At 34.4% G+C, this 19295-nt stretch overlaps 1 protein-coding gene across 1 annotated transcript; it reads left to right on the top strand.

Annotated features, from left to right (window-relative positions):
• The first annotated feature begins 13063 nt into the window (after window positions 1-13063).
• On the top strand, window positions 13064-19087 carry LOC114240802 (uncharacterized). The gene is made up of 5 exons (XM_028171485.2): window positions 13064-13390; window positions 14424-14630; window positions 14705-17839; window positions 17909-18165; window positions 18285-19087. The coding sequence occupies exons 2-5, from the start codon at window positions 14468-14470 to the stop codon at window positions 18828-18830; spliced, it is 4101 nt and encodes a 1366-aa protein (XP_028027286.2). The 5' UTR covers window positions 13064-13390; window positions 14424-14467; the 3' UTR covers window positions 18831-19087.
• Window positions 19088-19295: the final 208 nt, after the last annotated feature.

Here is a 19295-nt window from a genome sequence, read left to right as displayed (position 1 = left end):
AAAAAAAAAAAAAAAAAAAAATATATATATATATATATATATATATATATATATATATATATATATTTTCGGGTGATAATTAAAATTACTTGAAATTATTGAACCCGATAATCCCTAGCGAATTAGATAAATTTGGTAAAATTACGTACAGCTTGGTTTGAAATGCGATAGCGGTGCGATTATTTCAGTCGGTTATCATTATTTATTGCGCACTTAAAGTGACCATTTTGTGAGCGAAATTTTAGTATACGAGTATATTTTTTGTTTATTGCTTAGATGGGTGGATGAGCTCACATCCCACCTGATGTTAAGTGGTTACTGGAGCCCATGGACATCTACAACGTAAATGCGCCACCCACCTAGAGATATAAGTTCTAAGATCTCAGTATAGTTACAACGGCTCCCCCACCCTTCAAATCGAAACGCATTACTGCTTCACGGCAGAAATAGGCAGGGCGGTGGTACCTACCCGCGCGGACTCACAAGAGGTCCTACCACCAGTATTATACAAAATCTCAATTTTTCCTTTATGTGAAAAACTTAAATTAATTCAAATACCAACATTGACTTTGTTTTCTCCAACACACATTAAAAAGTAGAATTTCATATAACTCACATAAACACGTCAAAATAATTCGAATAGATGTAATTTATCTGTACGGTATCTTGATATATTTTTGATGTGATCAAAACCAATACTATGGCTTAGTCTATGAAGTGAGTACGTATTTCCAGAAAATACGAAAGTTTTATGCTAATGTAAACTAAAACCATTTACTGTTTGTCAATAAATTGTACTTTATGGACGAACTGTTCAATTTTAGAACTGAACTGCTATTGCGAGTCGACTCACTGCTTGGCATATCTCCAATCGAAAGAGGATTCGAAAGATCAAATGAGAACAATCAGATTTAAAAAGTTCATATTTCATTTAAAATCGATTTTAGTTTTTCAAAAACTATTTTATTTCAATATTTTTAATTAAAACTTTACATTACTATACATATAGTGAGGAGTTTTAGTATGGATAGTGTTCATACAGTAGAATATTATTTTCAGCTACAATTTATTAATATATGTAATATGTGTAGTAACTAGGGGAATTCCAATATTTTACGCATCGGACATCCGATTATCGATTACTATAAATAGACCTACGTGCCGAATTCGGGAAACCAATATCATCTCATATTAGGTACATACTGTAAAATGCTTTGTCACAGTTTCCACGAAGATCCGCTTCTATTTATATTCCTAGAAACTATTTATTGCGTACCTAACGTCCAAAAAGTTTCTAATAAGATCGAGCATTTTAATATTACCAAGGATAGTTCGACAACACACCTAATTTCCAACTAAAGTAATCAAACCTTTCAATAGGATAAAGTACTTCTTATCTCGACTTAAGCTTCGCGTCTATTTAATTAACAGTACAACCCTAACACCAGGCAATAGTCATTTTCTTGGGCGCAGAACTTGGAATTGGCACTTATTCGGCCGAAACTCAGCAAAAGGTAGTTAACATCTTCATTTTCTCACTGTTATAGGCGAAACAAGGTTTCTATCAAGCTCTTAACCAACATAGTTAATGCTATGATTGCGCAATTGAGTCTTTCGCGATTATCATTGTCGCTTCAATTTATATTCTAAGTTAAGAAGACGTCAAACTTATACCGTATTCATCACACGCAACTTGTATTCACGAAATATTTTCTTCTTTATATTTATTGACTAGACAGTCTTAATGGAACCGCCTGAAGGTGGTTTTTTTTTTTTTTTTTAGGTACAAAGTTAGCAAAAACAAGTACATTTAGAGGCCCGTCTGTGAGAAACTGAGAGCAATCAGATATCGAAACTCTACCCCTCAGTATTAGTCCATTATAACTTAATAAAAAAAAAAAATTACGTTTATCCTTATCTGTATGAGCAATTCGTATGAATTCATTGACACTGAACATTATTCAGCGTGAAGTTTGAGCTATAGTGTGATTATAAAAATAATACTCTCGGCGCAGACATATTTAAAGGCTTATATCCAATTATGAATTATCGCTATTCACATTTGATTTAAATCACATATTTAAATTTAATTGTTTATTTCAGAGAGAAAAATACATACACATATAAGTAAAAAAGTACATATAAGTAATTACAAGTATACGTTATATTAGTAGAAAATTTAATACCACGGAATTTTCACAGTAAGTAATAATATACTATTATACATATTGCGTTAGTAATCTATAAATAATCTATAATTTAAAGTTAACTAGAGGTCCCGCAGTAGTCGAAATTCGACTATAATTAATTGGAATTGTAAGCTTGTACACTATTATTATTGTATTTTATACTTCTATAATCACAAATTTCGCCAAGACTACACTATAAAAATTATTAACAAAGACAAACAATATTTAATCTATTCTCAATTTGACAGCAGACGTCAAGAACAAAAGTTTGACAATAAATAGTATGCATGCATGCGTGTGTGCGTCAAATACATGGTATGTAGTGTGTGTAATGTTTTCTTTATTGATTTAATGTATCTTTTATGCATTACTTTAAAAAAATATTAGCATTGTGCACTTCTTCTCTATATTCTCTATAAGTGTGGAAAATTTCATACTCCTCCGTCCGCGCAATTTTCGTAAAAAGGGATACAAAGTTTTTGCTTCACGTATTAATATATAGATACGTGAATATTGACAACGGCAGTAAATTTAAAAAAAACAATGAAACCTTTTATATAACTTTCGCGGGGTGCCCTTAAGTTTGACAATAAATAGTATGCATGCATGCGTGTGTGCGTGAAATACATGGTATGTAGTGTGTGTAATGTTTTCTTTATTGATTTAATGTATCTTTTATGCATTACTTTAAAAAAATATTAGCATTGTGCACTTCTTCTCTATATTCTCTATAAGTGTGGAAAATTTCATACTCCTCCGTACGCGCAATTTTCGTAAAAAGGGATACAAAGTTTTTGCTTCACGTATTAATATATAGATACGTGAATATTGACAACGGCAGTAAATTTAAAAAAAACAATGAAACCTTTTATATAACTATAAAAGTGCTAAACATTTAAGTACTGCGTGTGTCAGCTAAAATAAACTAAACATACAAAAAAAAATTTAATACATTTACAACCAAAAAGGTAATAAATAAGGTCTAGGTAAAGGACTTAATATTTTATTAGTTATTATTGCATCGTTATCACGAAATATAAATTGAAACACGTGTACTCAAATATTAAAATATATATAGACCTACAAATTTAGATGCAACATTTAGCTGTAACACAACGTTTGCTCAGTCGCGGCCTCTTGATTGAGAAAGATATTGCCGAAGAAAAAATCCAAATTTGCAGAGTCGCACTAGTAAACAGTACTGGCTCATTGACTATAGACATTGCTATTGACAGTGACTCAAACTTGGTCTTCGTTTCCGATACCGGAGAGCACCATCGATCATTGTCTCGGGCTCTCTAGTCAGTCAAAAAATTAAATCATCAATTATCCAGTTACATAAAATAAATCAAACATCTTATTAATCGGTAATTGAACACCCATAATTACGAGGAGCACTTGAGAAGCAAGAAGTCGAGGAGCGGGGCTAATACGTATAATGCGAGTATTAATGGTAAAACTTTGCTCGTTTAGAAGCACCTTCGCGAGCCGTGATCCCGGTCTCGTAGACCGAGCGAAACCTCGACTACTTTACAATCACCCCTTTTTGCAAAATTACACCCCTGACGTGACCCAACTTAGAATAGAACACAAGCAGCCGGATTCGGATTCGTCCCTTTATACATCTCTATAATTCGAGAACTGTATACATAAATAGTTGTCGTCCTACATTGATAAACAGCAATTTAAATTCACATTCTTATGCGTTCAAATTATTTCCATTTACGATATCAATGCTTGTATACTCGCTGTAACTTTTATCATTTCAACTGATACATGCCATGCTTGCTTATCTATACTAATACCTAGTCAGGTCATAAATTCTGTCACATGTTTAATGTAAAATAATTGAAACAAGTTTATTCATTATGTAACCATTCATATACCAAAATGAACTTAACAAAACATAGATTCTTATGACACTAAAGTTTATTCAAATATAATTATTGAATACAGGGCTTCAATCTGCGCGGCCAGTCGTCTATCGCAGCACGAACGAGGTCCATGTCAATATCGGCGGCTGCCTTAATCAAGGATGTCTTGAGTGACTCCAAATTGGGATGAGGCTTTGAGCACGCCTTTTCCTCTAAGTGTTGCCATATCTTGTAATCTAACGGATTCAAATCTGGACTGGAGGAGGGCCAGTCTTCGTGCCGGATGAAGTCGGTTTCACGCGTCGCCAGCCAGTCTTGTGTGCTCTTCGCTCTATGAGCTGGCGCCGAATCTTGTTGGAATACCCAGTGCCTGTTATTGAACATGGTATGAGAAACAGGTTCCACAAGGTTCGTCAGGACTGTATTTTGATACACAACTGCATTCGTTTTTACACCTTTCTCACAAAAATGTACCTCTGTTAAGCCCCAATAAGAAACTCCCAACCATACCATGAGCGAGGATGGAAAATGACCTCGTTGGACACGCGGAATACGGTTGCTCGCTTCTTCACTACTGTGTACGTACACCTTATCATTTTGTGTGTTGTAGCTCTCTTCTACGGTAAAAATTTTTTCATCTGAAAAAAGAATTTCCCGATATTTTTTTCCCGCGTACCGCTTCAACAAAGCGCAGCATCTCTTCAGTCTCAGGTCCATTAGACGAGCATTCAAACGATGTCCTGTTTTTTTTCGATATGCCCGAAGCCCTAAGTCTTCATTTAACACCCTTTTCACCGTGGTTCTGCTTAACCCCATCTGAAGGGCCAACAGTTTCTGCTTACGTTTGGGATTTCTTTGAATTCGCGCCTTCACAGCTTTTATCACTGCTGGAGTCCTAACAGACCGACCACTTCTTGACCTGTCATCTACACTAGAGTCTTCATTGTATCGTTTGATGGTACGATAAACGAATCTTTTAGTTATATTCAAATTTCTCAGTATGTTAAAAATTTGAATTGGCGCGTAACCGCAACGATGCAACGCAATAACTGCAATACGGTCTTCTTTAAGCGTCCACTCCATATTTAAAAATGAGTAAAATTCTAAAAGTATACATTTTTATTTGCATGAACAATTCGAAATTCGAATTCAATAAACTTTTTTGTGGCCAGCATTCTAAAAGAAAACTTTTTACTGTGTGACAATACTTATGACCTGACTAGTTATATAAATCTACAGTGGTTTTTACGGATGTTCCGTTATAACTACTGAACCGTGCATCCGATTGACTAGAAACTTGGTATCCATGTAGAAAATGCATGTACCTAATGGATAGGCTAATAATTATATGAGTGTTGGACTCCCTACATCAGTTGTGGGGCGCTAATGATGAGAATCTTTGTGGGGTGAGAAATAATAATGTTAATTTTAAATGCCCAGCGAAGCGGACGGGTACAGCTAGTACTCTAATAAAAATATGTTTAAATTATTAAACATAATTTCCAATCGGTAGCAATTTTGAACGTTTACGCTAGTAAAATACGTGAGTTTATTTCGCTGCACAAAAATTTACGTTTCGATTTAAAACAAACAATATTAAAAGTGAACGTAACGAACCGCAAAGCGATCGGATGATTCGGTCCGCACAACACGGCATTCCAATTTTATATTAATGCGCAAACTTTAATTGAAATACGCAAACACCGCTACCGAAAGCTAATTATTAAACCCATTTTTGAAGTGAAAACTTCTTTAGAATCGTTGTGATTTCAAACCGGATGCAACGGAAAAAATGACAGGTAAGAGACACAAATACAAAAATGAGTAGAATGAAGCCAGCAAAGAATGAGACAGAAATATACATACTATTTAATACAGCGCCATCTGTGAGATTTTTTAATACTAACGTGTGTATGAAAGCTCTTGTAGTGAATTTTAATTTAGGATTATACGTGAAATTAAAATATCAATTCACAGAGGGCGCTACCTTACAATTATTTACTAATGACAAAATTTTACATATACTTAAGACGTTTAGGATAATCGTATTTTAATTTTGGAAGGTTTCACTTCTACCACGTGTGAATTGCACACATTTTGTATTTTTTTTTTTTATTATTTTATTGGACGAGCTCACAGCCCACTTGGTGTTAAGTGGTTACTGGAGCCCATAAAAATCTACGACGTAAATACGCCACCCACCTTGAGATATAAGTTCTAAGGTCTCAGTATAGCTACGACTGCCCCACCCTTCAAACCGAAACGCATTACTGCTTCACGGCAGAAATGGGGCGGGTGGTGGTACCTACCCGTGCGGACTCACAAGAAGTTCTACCACCAAACATGTATGTTACATTTCTTGTTTTTTTTAGGGTAGTTCATTATTTGTTATTATAGCTGTCGATATTTTTTGAACTTAAATCAAGGTATAATTTTTACGAGTCTACACAAATCAAAAATGTGCCGGAATTTTTTTCAATTATGATTTAAATTTGAATAGACCAAAGTATAAATAATATAATATAGCTGAACGGTTACCATTTTTTCATTGCTCTTCAAATAGATGTTTCATTTTTCTTTATATTTCTAGTGTAATACGATAATATTGTGTCCTTTTTAATTTTTAAAATGTACTGATTAAAATTCTTCCTTATTTATTTGTCAACATAATATACTTTTAATAATTTATTAATAGATACTTGAATAATGAAAAATCAATATCGTTTTGATTATATGTATTTAATTTATCCTCTAAACCTTTTTCGGGTTACTATAACTTTTTTTTTTATTGCTTAGTTGGGTGGACGAGCTCACAGCCCACCTGGTGTTAAGTGGTTACTGAAGCCCATAGACATCCACAACGTAAATGCGCCACCCACCTTGAGATACAAGTTCTAAGGTCTCAAGTATAGTTACATGACCTAATCACTGTTTATAGAAACATTAACGTAATAAAAATAGCCAAGGGCTCTGTAACAAAAACGCGTAAATCATGCTTGACAAGTAAAATGTGTTACGTATGACGCACGTGAATTGCTCAACGAGCCGAATTAATAGGCGCGGCTGTAACAAAACATAAATTCTTTGTACCTGCTAGCCATAAATTCGCCATAACATTCTAAACTGCCGCGCATAAAAGCTAAGTAATATTTATTTGGTTCTATAATATTAATAGGGATGAAGTATTCAGCTCGAAGTAAATTATAAAGCGTTGTGTTCGCTCTTGACCCTGCCGTCTGATGAAAATTTAACGAATGACCGCCGCCACAAAAGGAAATTGCAACCGCGGTGCCGAGGACGTGCCAACCCTTTACCTTGCGGCTGTGGGGAAATGAAAAGCGCCGTTGGGCGAAAAACCCACAGATAGCTCCAAATATATTTTATTTACGGAAGTAAGACCGCGGTCTAGAAGCGGGTTTTATGTTATGTCATTTGAAGGAAACGTTATTTTTATAAGTTTCCTAAAATTGTAGTAACGATTGTTTTTTTTTACTGTTTTTGAATAGGAAACGAGCTCACAGCCCGCCTGATGTTCCTGGAATACACCATTCGATGAATACAATTTTGTAGAGCCCACCCAGGATCGAACACTGTGAGAGAAGAGAAGAAGGGGAACGGGCCTTGGGGCAAACCCTTCTGCCCGGGCAGAAGCTCCCTGCCACACAGGGCAGGGGTGAGATGGATGCAGCATGAGATGGAGTAGGGGGGAGTTGTTCGCTGCCTGCTCGGTGCACTCACATCGAAAAAAAATATATCCTTATATATAATACGACGGGCTTGGATAACTCCGGGAATGACGCCCGGCGGCAGGATCCTCCGGCGTCGTGCTGTCCTCTGCTTGGATCTTTTTTTTGCGCTCACCCGCTCCGGGCTCCCCAGAAGGGGAAGACCGAGGCCAGGAGGAACCGACTTAGCAGCCATTCCCCAAATTTTTGAACTACAACATATAGAGCAAAATACTGGCTCGTTACAAGATCTTCTCTTGTATTTGAATATTTTTTTATACTTGCATTTGAAATTTATATTAAGCTATGCAATACACCGTTCCGTAAATATATATGGTTATTTTTCAATAACTTGTTAATGGCGTGGATGTATGCAGCATACTTACAGCAGCATACCCATACTTCAGCGATTAGTACATGAGCGACTTCTGCTATGAAATAGTTTAGCCCACTGAGTTTCTCGCCGGATCTTCTTAGTGGGTCGCGTTATTGATCCGGTGGTAGATTCTGCGAAACACTGCTCGTACTAGGACTAGTGACCCCTCCAGGTCACTAGAATAGGATTTTTTTTTTTTTTTCAAACGAAAATTATTTTTTATTATTACTCACATAGGCCATTGCCCTTACATTTAGATATCACTTCCAGGAATATTTCTAACTCGAAGTAGTCACTTGTTTCCGTGTACAATACTTTTAATTGAATTCGACATCATGTCTCAGTGTGGGTGGCGGTTTTTGCCTTGCCATATCATTGAGTTCTAACTCTAGGCCAAAATCAGATAAGTACAGATAAGTGGAAAAGTGCTGTCAGACTTTTTAATATTTAATAATGTATTTTATTTTTAATAATGTATTTTATTTTGTATCGAATGACTATTTTTAATTGTAAATAATAATTAGAATTTTAAAAAACGAACACAAAATTAATAATCGAACAAGCCAGCTGTATTTGATTACCCGGTTATCCATTATTGTTGCTATATTTGTAAATATTGCTAAAGCCATCATATAACATTTTTCTCATCATAAAATAATGACATCTAAGTAAAAATAAATTTGGTTTGAAAGAAAAAAAAAAAAACATTGTAGATAGTAATGATACCCCCAAATTTAATAATGCGAGATGAAAGCCTTTTATTCTTTTATTACTGAGCTATAAGATGTTAACATAACACCTACGTAAATAGCCATGAAGAGGAGGGCTTTCTGCTGCTCGTGACACAACAAATAAAAGCTCGCTTAATTCATGGATCCGACTAGTAAATTTATGCCGCACAGTATCTCTTTAATGCCCAGGCCGTGACAACGCTTACATATCAACCTCTCGCTCAAAACAAACGCTGTAAGTCGTTTGAATCTACAATCGATGAGCCTGATTCGCTACGTCTACATCGTATTTATCGGCGTCGTTTAAATAATCAGAAACATGGAGCTACACAGTCTTAATACTAGTTAAATCTCGTTGACTTTGTTATAATTTAAAGGACGAAAGTATTTAAAACAATATTATAGTATATAGTACATTTATAGTATATAGTGGGCAGTTTTATGTCAAATTTGAAACTGACAGAGTAATCAAACAATGACATGAATCATTTAGTAGAGTTTTAAGAAATGCAGTTCAGCTGATGCTCGTGAACACCGTAGTTTGACCCTGTTTGAAGTTGACTATCAATGTAAATGATTTAACGCCATATAATTTCTTTTTAAAAGATTACTGGTGGCCTGAAGGCCTTTCCAGTTTCACCAGGACAGGTGGGCAATCAAAGGCTCAGCCAACAACTGCCCGAGCGCCTCCGAAGGAGACCTAACAACTCAAGAGTAGCTGCTTCGCGAATGAATCTACTACCGGATCGGAATCGCGACCCGCTGAGAAGATCCGCCATATAACTCTCCCTTTTTCTGCACCAGAGGCTCTTAAATGCAATTTTTTTTTACTGTGAATAGGGATGCTATTCTAGAAGTAGACGGTACGCTACATTAGTGATGTCTTATGTATCTTATAATAAGAACACTAACGATGAATGAAACGTTTCTAGGTTTACTAACTAAAATAAAATGAGAGGATATATGCTTTCACTCTTCACGGAACATACGGTTTTGAAGACTAATATATATTTTCATATTGTTTGGGAGATATTGTTTTATTTACAAAAACCTACATAATATTCAGTTTAATTATTAGTCGTATATTGCGTACATATCATAATAATGAGACTCCCAACTGATTTTTACTATACTTTCAGTTGCAATTACATTGAGTTGAAATACTTAATTATTTAGCAAGATAAATAGTCTCTGTACTCACTGTGCAGACGATCGATCCAATCCGCTTTCAGTTAACTAAAGTCAATAAAATGTGAAGTTTTAACAGTGCTTTAGTATAAACGAAACTGTGACCTGGTTCTCTTACTGGACTCAACCGAATTAAATGCGATAAATTTACGGCTACAATCAAATCTGCTGCAAAATTCAACCTATTGAATCAGGATTAAACAACGCTTCATAGTGGATCAACAAGAGTTAACGAGTTTTGGTTTCGAAATTCATTTACGAATTAACATAACTTATAGACATGGTTCCAGCAGACTTCAAATTACCACTTTGTGGCAGACGTTTTCATTGGTTCATTTCAAGACATAAGGGAGAATTCGTGGCAAGAATTGAACTCAATTCTGGAAAGTGTTTAAAAATGTTTTATTAATTGGATTATTCGTTGGTATAAGTGTATCGTTTCTCTAGGAGCATACTTTGAAGATGATCAAAACATTTGAATGAACATTGATAACAAACATTTTTTTTTTATTATTGATCTTCTCTGGCACATTCTTAGCAGAGCAGTAGTACTGTGGTGAGTATATAACGAGACGGACCTGTGAAAGTTGGCGATATCAAAATCTCTTACCATCGATACGTTGACGACACATTCAAAATGCAATTTACAACAGAATTTAATTGCAGGCATTAATGATACATGACATACATACGCGAGAATGCAATTAGCATTGCTAAGTGGGTCACTTGCGAAGACGTCCTCTCTAACCCTGTTTTTTTTTTAGATAACGACCTAAACGAGATCGTAGACTGACCTATTTGTCTGGGGCAGAGAGCTAAATTTACAAAAGCCTCGTTGAAATGTCAAAGTATCGATCTGTACTTGGGTGCTATCTGGAAGTTTTAGAGCCACGTGAAAACCGGTAAGGCAGGAAATGCTCTAAAATGTTTGGAAATCGCTTGGAGCATCCATATTCTATGCAAACTTACAAACAAATAGTTGAAGATGTTTCTTCTACAAACATTTTCCTTGTGAAGATGAGAGAAAATTCAGTAGATATTTCTGTCAACAAGAAGCCATGAGCCCCTCGTCTCTTCGTGTGTGACAACAAATGTAATGCCAATTTTCTAAAGATGTACAAAGTTACTGTTTTTATTACTACAAAAAGTAAAAAGACAATATCATTATTTCTTTGGGATCTCATTCAAATCATTAGCCTTGTTTCTGATAATGTATTGGCGTTTTTTTACACGTCAGCTTAGTAATTACCTCGAAGGAACTTACTATTTAGTTGTTTTGATTAAATTTCGTTTATTATTTATTTATTTAAATTTTGCAATAGTGATATTTTATATTATATATTATGTCTTAAATTATGACGTTAGCAACAAAACATTATCAGTATTGTTTATGGCAGATTGGCTTTTGAAAAAGGCTTCCCTGAATTTCCATACTTTTTGTCTGTTGCTGTCACAGTGTATCTACCATTTGTGATTGTCTCGACTTGTCACATGACGAAACGTTCATTTTTAAAGAAATGTTTTGCTATAGGAGAAAATTTAAAAGAACTATAAGATGTACTCATTTTGTTTTTTATTAAATCTGGTAGCTCTGGTCGCCCACCGTTTTTTTTATTACCCTTGTAGATAGACGAGCATACGGCCCACCTGATGGTGAGTGGTTACCGTCGCCCATGGACTTCAGCAATGCCAGGGCCAGAGCCAAGCCGCTGCCTACCGCTTAATACTCTCCACAAGCTTCGTTTGAAGAAGGATATGTCACAGCGCTCGGGAAACACCGTGGAGGGGAGCTCATTCCATAGCCGGATTGTACGTGGCAAAAACGACCTCTGGAAACGCACTGTGGATGACCGCAGTGGCTCCAGGTAGTATGGATGAACTCTACTTCGGTGGCGGGCGGTGCGATATTAAAAACGAGATGACGGTATCATCTCAAACAATTCTTCAGAGCACTCCCCATGGAACATACGGTACAAAATACAGAGGGAACCGAAGTCCCTCCGCAGACACAGAGGTTCCAAACGCTCCGCGAGAATGGTATTATCGACAATCCGAACGGCCCTCTTCTGGTGCAAAGAACCTCTAACCGTGCAAAGAATTTATCGCGAAGTGAAAATTTAGTTGATTGGTTCGGCAAGGTTAGATCGACCGATTAGACCGTCGAGAAAAACTCAGTTTAGAAGATCTAATGAGTATATGAGTATAGAATGAGTAGCAAACATTGTGCAATTGATTAGTGAAAGATCATTAATCAATTGCACAAGACGCTTCTTTCAATTCTCAAATCGTAAAATTCTTGCCAAAGAACTTTATGCGAAACAAACATTTAACTGTTCCGTCTATATTCAAAACTAACACAATCAAAGCATTTTATAGTTTAAAAGTATTTTTTTTAAATAACCATCTATTGTATCTGAGCCTATCAAAATTCCAAACACCATCAACCTTAGGTAAGTAGACTTAATAAGTAAATCTTGTTTGAATGAATAATTTATACGCACATTAAACACTGACAGAGATTTACTAAGCAATGTATAATTTTGTACAATGCTATTATGCTAAGTAGATTTTACGTATATCTATGTTATACCTTTATTCGTAATGCTAAATGTAATTACTCTAACAACTACAATTACTTTAACGACTTCGCTACGAAATACGTAGCTCATAATACATATCTCAGCTCACGTTACTATCGGATTTATTTGTGAAATGATTTGTTGATTATTCCTTAATTTATGTTATTTTTTTATTCGTACCATTGACTAATTCAATATTTATTTATTACGAGAGTATGAGAATCGCAAAATGAACCACGGTTCACAAAACATTCAAAAGTCAAAAATTTTACAAAGAAAACCTCATCTTTCAAACATGATCGAAATTTGAATAAAAAGAAACGGTCTGACGAACCGTTCTACCGTTCGGTTCGAAACGAAAATCCGAGGGCTCGTGCTGCAAAATCCGATTCGTCATAAAAGTATAATAATAGTGTAGGTCGGGGGTGCCGCAACAACGGGGGTGACCTACAACGCGCGCCGCCGCGGCAGTCTTCACTCGAGCTTTCTAATGACCCCAGGCGTTCTCTGTTGCGCTAACTCCACATCTACCTCCTAAAACTGATTTCAGTTAGCGTCCGATTGAAATTCAGCTTGTTTAAACGTTAACTGAGCGTCGCGTCCAATGCGCAACGGGCTTCACCCCCTCCCGGCACGTGCAACGCAAAAATAGACTCTATGTATGGCAGGATAACACAGTTCCGTAATTAGCAGATAGTCAGCAGTCAGCGCAAAGGAAAATCTGTCGGGTGAGTGTATAAATATGTATTACGTTTAAACTTTTATCGGGATGCTAGAAACGGAGTTTGGGCGATTTCGCGTATGGGTAATTGCATATTATATGTGTTTACTAAGGTAGTTTGAAAAATATTTCTTCCAGTTGGGAACGGCGTCGTTTCTTTAGTTTTTATTTATGTTTTTTTTTTCTATTATAATTATTTATAAGTAAATAAAATTATATCAGCCATGCGGGACCAGAAAATGCTTACGTTACGTGGTGAAAATAGAGGTGAGTTGAGCGCCACGTTAAAGGAACAAACAGTATATCAATTATCCGAAGTGTATTTATTGACTTCCACGTTTTCCTTTGTAGCGGTCTCTTCTGAAGAAAGTGGAGCACCGTGTGGCTAAAACACAAAATCCAAAATTTGATTTCTATTTTTGAATACTATATACTTTATATATATATATATATACTTTAATACTTACTAAAGTTCATTTGTTAACAATGTTTTGTTAAGTTTTAAGTAATCTATTTGTTTGGACATGTTGAAACTTCCTACGTAGGTATTAAGGTTTTTCAAATATCAACAATTTTTGTTCCACAGAATATAGACTACCTTGAACTCACATTATTAATGAACGACAAGACCTGTAGTAAATTACTCAGACTAACTGAAAGCTCATCCATAATTCAGGATTATGGACAGAGGCTTTCAACTAGCCATTTAATTCATTTATTATTTCACCTAGTAAATGTATTATATTCTTAAACCTTTCTATATATACTCTTCTTTCAAACGAAATAGAGTACATGCATCATCAAAAAAAGTCCGAGCTATAAGGGCAGAGAGTACCATTATATTTACAAAGTCCTAAGCGACACCGGGACTGAGGCTTCCACAAAGTAAGCAAAGGGATTCACTTTGCGAATGTAAATTCGCTTTTCATGCAATGTCTCATGGAAGACTCACTAGAAAATATTAAAAGTATTTAAGGTACGATTTTCGATTTGTGAAAAATCTTTTAAAAAAATAATTCAACTATTGTCCATTGTTTCAGGTACAAGAGTGAATAAGATGTAAAAACAATATAATAATGTAACTATGAAAAAAATTATATGCCCGAAGACAAGGAAAAATGACGGCGATGTTTTGCAAATTATTCCGTTATTACTGTTTCTACCCTCCATTCTGCGAGCTCAAAATACCTTGGAATGTCCCGACTTGACAAGAACTAATAAATGTTCTTGTAACGTATTCGAAGACGGTAAGATTCTTTATATCGCCAGCGTATCTTTATAAAAATGAAACAGAATTAATTGCAGCAACGTCCTATTTCAGGATTGTCTCTGGATTGCCAATATACGGACTTAAGAGACGTAAAAAATGCACTTAAAACTGTGACTGATCTTCATTCATTGTCTGTTTACGACCTCGACGACAACGAAAATGCTTTGTTACCCCATTTTATACCTCAAGGCGTTTGTATAAAACATATTTATATTTCAAGAACAAGCGTAAAAGATATTGGTGATGACACCTTTATACCGTTAAGAAAGTGCCTTGAAACGTTAACCGTCGTCTCGAGCAAGTTAAAGGGTATTCCTCACAGATCGTTCTCCGGATTACTTAAATTAATGTCAATCGAATTGACGTCTAATTATATAGAGGAGATACCAAGCTACAGTTTTTATGGACTTCCGCTAGTAAAGTTAGATATAAAAGCAAACGTATTACGCGAAATTTCGGATTCAGCTTTTTCTGGTTTAGAAATGTCTTTGAGTAAATTAGATTTGAGTGAAAACAATCTTACTATATTTCCTATAGCGGCTTTTTCAACTCTTAGGTATTTGCAATCATTGAAGCTAGCTTGGAACGAAATCGCTTCTTTCCCTTTAACTGAAAACACTGAATTAACATCTTTAGAGCACTTAAATTTGAATTCCAATAATTTTGAATTTATTTCAGAAGACTGCCTTAAATTTTGTCCGTCCTTAGTAACATTATCATTTCATTTTAATTTCATTAATAATATAAATTATCGTGCCTTTTATCATTTGCCTAATTTGAAATCATTAGATTTGAGTTATAATAGAATTAAAGTTATGAACCCCAGTATTTTTCAAAATAATAAGAATTTGGAGTACATAGATTTAGCTAACAATCATTTACACCATATACATGGTATATTTTGCAATTTGCCATCACTCACCGAAGTAGTTTTAAGTCATAACAATATTTTAGATGTGCCAATAGATTCGTTTCTAAATTCTGATAAAATCGAAACAATACACTTAGATAAGAATTGTATAAGTAACGTACATAGTGAGAGCTTCAATAGTCTAGAAAAATTACTTAATGTTCACCTAGAATTTAATTACTTGAACCAAGTGCCACATAGTATTTTTATTAATAATAAGAATTTACAGAAATTAAGATTAGACAATAATAAGTTTCGTGAATTAAACAATCACACTTTAAAATCTTTAATAAATGTTAATGAGCTAAGATTTAACAATAATAAATTCAGATTTGTGTCTAGGTACTATTTTATTAATTGTGCTAAAGTAGAAGATTTGTATTTGGATAACAACGAAATAATTTTTATTGAATCAGGTACATTTATAGAAATGAAGGAATTAAAATATCTCAGTCTACACAATAATTACATAACCGATTTGAATGACGTCATGCCCAAATTAAGCTCAAGCCTGCTGACTTTGCATTTAGAATACAACTCTTTGTCATTAATTGGCAATTTTATGTTCCAACAACAGAAAGACTTAAACTATCTTAGTTTACATAATAATCACATAAAATTCATAACCAAGAATACATTTCGTAATTTAGGTCTTATTACTCGTCTTGATCTAAGTAATAATGAAATTTCAATTATAGAAGACTTTTCACTGCAGCATTTGAATTCTACTCGATTCTTAGATATACAGCAAAACTTATTGAGAAACATAACGAATTATACATTTTTTGGTTTAAGTGAATTAGAGGACCTGGACATTTCGAAAAATTTAATAGCATTCATTTTCGATATGGCATTTGATACCTTGAAAAAATTACGAAGTTTAAATCTTTCATGTAATCCTCTTAGAATTCTCACTAAAAATACTTTTCAACAAGGGCTACCCCTTAGCTCATTAAACATGGACCATTGTGAAATACATCAGATAGAAAATGAAACGTTTTTAGGACTGAACAATTTAAAATTTCTTTCTATCAGAAACAACTCATTGAAAGTAAGTGACCTACTCTCATTAAATATTCCAGGCCTCAAATATCTTTCTCTGTCACATAATATTTTAGATTATTTGCCTTTAGAATCTTTTATTCAGTTTCCACTTTTAGAAATATTATACTTGGAACACTGTAATTGGGAAAACATACTTGAAGGCACCTTCAAATACAATAGAAATTTAATAAGACTGAATTTAGCACAGAACATAATCAGTGCAGTACCGTTGAAACTCTTTAATGTTGATAATACAATATCTGAGTTAAACATAAGCAACAACTTTTTGGACTACTTTCCATATGATACGTTACACAACTTCAGTCACGTCGAAACATTAGATATGACCGATAACCTGTTAGCGAAAATAGAATTAAGTGGTCTTGAAAGTATGACGAAATTGAAATATTTAATTCTGAAAAAGAATGAAATTAAATCAATAACAGTAAGGAAGAAACTAGAATTTAGGAACTTAATATCTTTTGATGTAAGCTACAATAGACTAGATAACCTACCCTTGTTAATTTTTGATACTTTCCCCAATCTAATATATTTGAATATTTCGAACAACGAAATAGTTAACTTTGATTTTTTACTGTCGAACAAAAGAACAGGGATTTCACTAATGAATGTAGATCTCAGCAAAAATCCAACAATTGCTTGGACCACTACTAGCAAAATAGACAATAACTCACTAGTAGCTAATTTATATGAATTACATATCTGTAGCACTAACATGACAAATATAGATGAAATCACATTTGAAAAGTTCACCAGTCTAAGGCATCTGTACCTACAATTGAATAAAATACGGAGACTGTCAATAAGTCCCTTTTCGAAATTGAGCTTTTTAGAAAACTTAGATTTGAGTTTTAATAGAATTTCACAACTGAAAACAAATAACTTTCGTGGTCTAACTAAGTTACGGACATTATGTTTATCAAATAACAATATTGAGTCAATGGAATCCTTTGTCGAAGACTTGAGCTACTTGAAGCTTTTGGATCTATCTCACAACAAGCTACAAAATATACTAAATGAAGATTTGGTGAATCTAAGAGAACTTACGTTATTGAATCTCAGCTATAATAACATAAAATACATATCCGTAACGGCTTTTAGAAATTTGAACAAAATCATTCAAATTAATTTAGAATACAATAAGCTGCAAATTGTACCCTTGGAGTTACTTACTTCAGTTGAAAATCACATAGAAGAAATAGCTATAAAAGGTGGGTATTGAATAATTTTAGGCTTTCGCTTGGTTTACTAAAGTTAGCTAAATTTGGTCTTGTTTTCAGGTAATGTGATAATATGCAACTGTCAAAAAGATAATACATGGGTGTGGATACAAGATCATCCCAAAATTATAAAATCAAATTCAGTGACATGTCTTAATAATGAATATCCAAAGGAGAAATGTGATCTACCAGTGATATCCCAACTATCAGTAGATAAACACAAAGATAACTCGGTTTCCGTTTCATGGTTTATTCGTAATCGGACAGCTATTAAAGCACTACAGATTTTGTATTATGGAGAAGAAGCTACGGCTCATGTAAGTCGAGTGACAAACGATGCTAAGGAACAGGAACATGCAATTGGATTCTATGATTTAATGCATTTTTTATGATTTAAAAAATTTGTGTGTTAATGATTATACTTGTCGCATTCCAGATCAACTCCAAATATTTGGAAAAAGACGACGTATCTGTACGGATTACAAATTTAGAACCAAACGTTAACTACATTGTATGTGTCATTACGTTATCAGAAAATCCCGTTAACTATGAAGACAACAACAATTCAGATAATAATTTAACATTAACAGAAGATTTAATAAACGTTACTGCCCAAATTAGTCAAGATATAGCCGCCGCAATATTGATGCGATCACCATCCAGTGAATGTATTTCATTTAATACCTTTAGAAAACAGGCTTCTATTAAATTTAAAACAAACAAAAAACTCGGCTTGGCATCCATCTTAAATCGTAGATTAGGTTTAATCGTTGGTTGTACATTGGGGTTTGTAGTATTTTTTATCATGGTATCGGTTTTGTTGTATACTAAGATTAAAGAGAGGAAAAGAATAGCGAAATCTGATCCGGCTTGGTCAGAAATGAACGACTATCATTCAATGGCAAGCAAGGATGATATTTTACAGAATTCTACGACTGCTTCCACTGATAACATTTTATTAGGGATGGCAAAGCCGCGTTAATTTTTTTTTTAGTAGGTAAAATGCAGAATTTTCTGTACATTGTCGAAAATAAATTCTAAATTATTGAATAGCTAGATAATACGTAATGACGCTTAGATCTTAGCATGATCTTATGGCGAATATTTAGGAATTATATCATTATATGGCGTGCAGTATCTGAATAGGGTTTACATACATTTCTGTAAAGGTATTTTATGTAAAATAGTTTATTTTAGTATTAGGAGACAAAATTGAATAAAGTTGTTGGAATGGTTGAATTTTCTTGTTTAGTTTAACTAATTTTATATATAAATATGGTATTGTATTCAGTTTTAAAGTTTCCTCTTTGCATTTCTGATGCAAATGAAATTAGAACTTTAAAGCTCATTTGAGGACGGCCCTGCAAATTTGAAGAAGAAGAAGAAGGGTCGTCGTACCCCCTTTCGGGGGCACGGAACGGGCCTCGGGGCAAACCCCACTGCCCGG

This window comes from Bombyx mandarina, chromosome 09 (genome assembly GCF_030267445.1).
Source record: "Bombyx mandarina strain Sakado chromosome 09, ASM3026744v2".
NCBI lineage: Eukaryota > Metazoa > Arthropoda > Insecta > Lepidoptera > Bombycidae > Bombyx > Bombyx mandarina.
Note: the sequence above shows the minus strand (reverse complement) of the source record. Positions and strands in the feature narration are given on the sequence as shown.